This window comes from Scyliorhinus canicula, chromosome 17, assembly GCF_902713615.1.
Source record: "Scyliorhinus canicula chromosome 17, sScyCan1.1, whole genome shotgun sequence".
Lineage (NCBI taxonomy): Eukaryota > Metazoa > Chordata > Chondrichthyes > Carcharhiniformes > Scyliorhinidae > Scyliorhinus > Scyliorhinus canicula.
The window spans coordinates 62,796,674-62,802,673 of NC_052162.1; the positions used below are offsets into that span (position 1 = coordinate 62,796,674).

Here is a 6,000-nt window from a genome sequence, read left to right on the forward strand (position 1 = left end):
GTGAAGGCCCGCTCGCCAACAACAACGCCACTGAAGCTGGGCCCCACGCTAGCTAACTCCTGTCACCACAGTCGAACGAGGATTCTCTACAATTAAAATTGGTTCCTCATTGCAAAACTCCAAGCAGGGTCATCCAGGCACATAATGCAAGACATATATCCTCAAAAAAAGACAAATTTGAAACATACGCTAGGATAAAATGAAGGATTAAAAGACGAGCAGAGCCAGAGCTTGTGAAACCACAGCTAACCCTGCATTCCTATCACATGACCCCCCCCCCCATCACTGAATATTTTTATGGCGGAGGTAGATAGATTCCTCTTAGGAAAGGGAGTCAAAGGTTATCGGGTGTAGATGGGAATCTGAAATTGGAAACACAAACATATCAGGCATGATCTTATTGAATGACAGAGCAAGCTCGAGGGGTTGAATGGCCTACCTCTGCCCCTATTTTGAATGTTAATGTGCAATCTTTACATAACTTAAAAATGATAGAGAAAGGGCAGCACGGTGGTGCAGTGGTTAGCACTGCTGCCTATGGGGCACAGGACCCGGGTTTGATCGCGGCCCTGATTCACTGTCCGTGTGGAGTTTGCACATTCTCCCCGTGTCTGCGTGGGTTTCACCCCCACAACACAAAGCTGTGCAGACTAGGTGGATTGGCCACGCTAAATTGTCCCTTAATTGGAAAAAATAATTGGGTACTCTAAATTAAAAATAAAATGATAGAGCAGGCGGGAGACTCAGAAAATGTGCACACTGGGGTCAAGTTATGCAATGAAGATCCCGATAACATTTCTGGCTTTGACTGCCCGAATGTTGCCAGTTTCTCCTCCTGCTCACCCTTCAACCATGGTACAGGCCATGAAGTGACACTTTTCCGCATTAACTAAAGAAATCATCAACTGGGGCAGCACGGTGGCACAGTGGTTAGCAATGCTGCCTCACGGCGCCAAGATCCCAGGTTCGATCCCAGCTCTGGGTCACTGTCCATGTGCAGTTTGCACATTCTCCCTGTGTTTGCGTGGGTTTCACCCCCACAACCTAAAAAGATGTGCAGGGTAGGTGGATTGGCCATGCTAAAATTGCCCCTTAATTGGAAAAAATTAATTGGGTACTCTAAATTTATAAAAAAGAAAAAATCCTCAACTACTGTCAGATCAAGTTGGGTGGCGCTTTGGAGACATTTTGATGGCAGCCACTTGTGGTACTGCACCTTGAAGGATTTGAATTACGCATCAGTTACTGTAGATTCTGCACACTTTGCCCGCTGCATCATAGATTCATAGAATTTACAGTGCAGGAGGAGGCCATTTGGTCCATTGAGTCTACACCGGAGCACCCAGAAGAAACCCACGCAGACACGGGGAGAAAGTGTAAACGCCGCACAGTCACCCAAGGCCGGAATTGAACCCGGGTCCCTGGAGCTTTGAGGCAGTAATGCTAACCACTGTGCCACCATGCCACCCAATGATGGAGTTCCTTACCATATATACAGCTCCCTATTAATCTATCGCTCCAGGTCCTTCACAAGTGACTGTTCCCCACAATTCATTGTGTCCATTTCCACACTGGCAGCTCACCAACTGCATTGCTATCAAGCCCTGGGATAAAAAATCAATTGGATCCCACACCAAGTGTTCAATTACTCTGTGTGCCCCACCCATTATCACAATTAACACACAGCATGAAAATCACTTCCTGTATTTTATCCTTCATGCACTTTTTGTTCTCCTTAATATAAGCGAAGAAATATTGAAGGAATGTTGGGCATACCCTCAGCTTCATTTCAAAGCTAATGTCACTTTTCTTCACATCAAAGGTTTCTAATCTGAGCTGTTCTTGAGTTGTCAGCTATTTCAGACTTACGTCCGCTAGCAGTTATAATCAATAATGTATTACCCGTCAAGCTACTTATCCAATGTAACCTTGAATAGATCTACTTGCCCCTTCAACCTCCCACAATTAACTACTACAAAAAGCAACCAGCCTATCAGTGGGGTACTGTTTTCTTACATCACACTCTTTTACACTCATGCCCTGCTCCCTTGTTGAGATATCTGATACCAAATCAAATATCCCTGACTGATTCACCAGATCCATAAGCCTTACTCATTTCAACATCTTCATCACACTCGCCCTCAGCCTTTCCCTGTCCAATGAGTTCCATTCCTATATGTTCTATTTTCTCACTTTGAATCATTCTAATCAACCTCCTCCTTACCTTTACCATTTCAGCTGCATCCTTCGTGTACTAATGGACCCAAAGTGATGCCCAATGGACGAGTTGTGGCCTGACCAACACTCTTTGCAACGTCAAGATAACTTCCTTTGATCTACACCTTTTGACATTTTTCGAGCAACTCGACATGTCATTTTATTTTTCGACAGCTTCTAGATATTGACTCAATATCTTGAGGAATTTATTCATCTTGATTTCTGGGTGTCTCTCCTAACTGGTAGTTAAACAGGATCATTCATAGAACATACAGTGCAGAAGGAGGCCATTCGGCCCATCAAGTTTGCACCGACCCACTTCTGCCCTCACTTCCACCCTCTCCCCATAACCCAATAACCCTTCCTAACCTTTTTGGACACTAAGGGCAATTTAGGATGGCCAATCCACCTAACCTGCACATCTTTGGACTATGGGAGGAAACCGGAGCACCCGCAGGAAACCACGCAGACACGGGGAGAATGTGCAGATTCCGCACATACAGTGACTAAGCGGGGAAACAAACCTGGGACCCTGGCACTGTGAAGCCACAGTGCTAGCCACTATTCTACCGTGCTGCCTATTAATCCAATTCCATTAATCCAATAATGCCCCTGCCTACTTAATACCCCGAAATGCCTGATCTTCCACTTACCTATTTTAACTGCAAACGTCCAATTCTTTGCCCACCACCCCAAACAAACAAAACGCTCTTGGAGTTTATCCAATTTCCTACAGTATTAACAACATCTTTCCTGAGATGGCTACAGCACGCTATTCGAGATAATTTATGAGGCCCTCCATCCAGAATGTTAACCATTTATCTACATTTTCTGTTTCTTATCACCCGATCGATCTCAACATTCTGCCATCAATATCGTGTCTGTTGATTTGTTTCAATTTCCCATGAGATTCTTAGCAAAAACCAGTTACTAAAATCCACGCTGGCACTCAATGGGAATTGAGGGACAGGAATAGGCCATTCAGCCCCTTAAGCATGCATGCCCAGTAAACAGATCATGTGGGACAGGCATGTGCCACAGTTGACAATCCTTTACCGTTGTTACCTGGGGGCTGGTTTAGCTTGGTTGGTTGGACAACTGGTTCGTGATGCAGAGCAAGGCCAGCAGCACAGGTTCAATTCCTGGACTGGCTGAGGTTATTCATGAATAATAATAATCTTTATTGTCACAAGTAGGCTTACATTAACACTGCAATTAAGTTACTGTGAAAAGCCCCTAGTCGCCGCATTCCGGCGCAATGTTCGGGTACACGGAGGGAGAATTCAGAATGTCCACATTACCTAACAGCACGTCTTTCAGGACTTGTGGGAGGAAACTGGAGCACCCGGAGGAAACCCACGCAGGCACAGGGAGAACGTGCAGACTCCGCACAGACAGTGACCCAAGCCGGGAATCGAATCTGGGACCCTGGCGCTGGGAAGCAACAGTGCTAACTACTGTGCTACTATGCCGCCCAAATGCTACCACTGTGCTACCGAATGCCTGCCTTCTCAACCTTGCCCCTCACCTGAGGTGTGGTGATATCAGGTTAAACCACCAGCAGCCAGCTCTCCCCCTCAAAGGGGAAAGCAGCCCATGGTCATCTGGGAGTATGACGGCGTTACCGTTCCTTACGGTTGTTACCAATAACATTTTGACACTGAGGATGCCCACAGCAAGCAATATCACTCACGATTCTCTGCTCCATGGGGATTGTTTGGTGGGTGAGATTTTGCTCCAAAAAAAAAGAAAATCATGTATGGTCAGAGAATAGAGGCGAATGGAGGGTTAGCTACCGTTGTCCAATAAACAAATCCAATCCAATCGCAGAATTTGGATTTTTACTGGCAAACTCATTCCACATTTCTCATCAAGGTAATTCCTGGCACTATTGCAAACCCCATTGACTGACAACCAAGCCCACAGTGAGATTAACACCCGTCATGGTCCAGAACCGGTCTCAGCCCAATCCCACCACATTATACACAGGTAACGTTGCGAAAGGCTCACCTTCTGTATCCGCATTCATTTTGTCACCAGCCTCTTGTGGAATTTTCATTCGATGGCGTCGCCCAGGAACTCCTTGGAACCGATGGTCTGAAATGAACAAAATAAAATAAATAACGAGAAGCCCCGCACACAAAGCCGCCTATTGTGTTTATCAGTATCTCACCCCCGACTGACACAGAAACAAAATGGTTCAAAGGTCAACAATCCCCCCCCCCCCCCCCCCCCACACCCCACACCAGGGGACTGCAGCTAAAGGGCGGATAATTCACTTCGCTGCAAATGACTAAAGACGGTTCTGATGCCGGCTGAACTCTCACCATCTACCGATCAGATTGACCATAGCAACACCACCGCCTCCGACAATGTGGCATTTTGCTATCAATCTAAGCACAGGTACTGGGGGCAATCCCAATCTAATCCATTGCTCATGAGGACCCTCTTTCCCCAGTGTCAGCAGCTTCTGTCAGCCTCGGTTCACAGACTAACTGCCCCACGCCCCACATTCTCCCCTGGTAACTAATGGGCTCGGGCTTTGCCCAGAGGAAGCCGGAACCATCCAGCATCACTAACCTGCACTAAAAGCAGCTCCTGCTCGCAGCCTCCTCTGTTCAACACTGAGCTGCTGCGTCAGCCCGCAGTGCGCAGTCAGAGGGTGGGAGAGACCGCCTTACTGCACCCCCACTGCCACTGTACCCCACAGTTACTGCACCCCCACTGTCACTGTACCCCCACTGTCATTGCACCCCCACTGTCACTGTACCCCACTGTCACTGTACCCCACTGTCACTGCACCCCCACTGTCACTGTACCCCACTGTCACTGTACCCCCACTGTCACTGCACCCCCACTCTCACTGTACCCCCACTGTCATTGCACCCCCACTGTCACTGAACCCCACTGTCACTGTGCCCCACAGTCACTGTATCCCACTCTCACTGTACCCCCACTGTCACTGTGCCCCACTGTCACTGCACCCCCACTCTCACTGTACCCCCACTGTCACTGTACCCCACTGTCACTGCACCCCCACTCTCACTGTACCCCCACTGTCACTGCACCCCCACTGTCACTGTACCCCCACTGTCACTGTGCCCCACCGTCATTGTACCCCCACTGTCATTGTACCCCATTGTCACTGTACCCCCACTCTCACTGTACCCCCACTGTCACTGCACTCCCACTGTCACTGTACCCCCACTGTCACTGCACCCCACTGTCACTGTACCCCACAGTCACTGCACTCCCACTGTCACTGTACCCCCACTGTCACTGCACCCCACTGTCACTGTACCCCACAGTCACTGTACCCCCACTGTCACTGCACCCCACTGTCACTGTACCCCACTGTCACTGTACCCCACTGTCACTGCACCCCCACTGTCATTATACCCCATTGTCACTGTACCCCACAGTCACTGCACCTCCACTGTCACTGTACCCCACAGTTACTGCACCCCCACTGTCACTGTACCCCCACTGTCATTGCACCCCCACTGTCACTGTACCCCACTGTCACTCCACCCCCACTGTCACTGCACCCCCACTGTCACTGTACCCCCACTGTCATTGTACCCCATTGTCACTGTACCCCACTGTCAGTGTACCCCACTGTCACTGTACCCCACAGTTACTGCACCCCCACTGTCACTGTACCCCACAGTTACTGCACCCCCACTGTCACTGTACCCCCACTGTCATTGTACCCCATTGTCACTGTACCCCACAGTCACTGCACCCCCACTGTCACTGTACCCCACAGTTACTGCACCCCCA

General features: G+C 49.0%; 1 protein-coding gene across 4 annotated transcripts in view; it reads right to left on the bottom strand.

The window, feature by feature from the left end:
- The window catches only part of LOC119951733 (short coiled-coil protein B), an 84,997-nt gene extending 80,070 nt beyond the window's left edge, over positions 1 to 4,927 (bottom strand). For 3 of the 4 annotated variants that reach the window (XM_038775041.1, XM_038775042.1, XM_038775039.1), the window contains exons 1-2: positions 4,798 to 4,927; positions 4,228 to 4,314 (exon numbers count right to left, since the gene is read on the bottom strand). In XM_038775041.1, the coding sequence (XP_038630969.1) occupies positions 4,228 to 4,276 (49 nt within the window). In that variant the 5' untranslated portion in view covers positions 4,277 to 4,314; positions 4,798 to 4,927. Of the gene's footprint in view, positions 1 to 4,227; positions 4,315 to 4,544; positions 4,693 to 4,797 lie in introns of those variants that run through there. The other variant, XM_038775040.1, reaches the window with a different exon arrangement.
- Between the last annotated feature and the right edge of the window lie 1,073 nt (positions 4,928 to 6,000).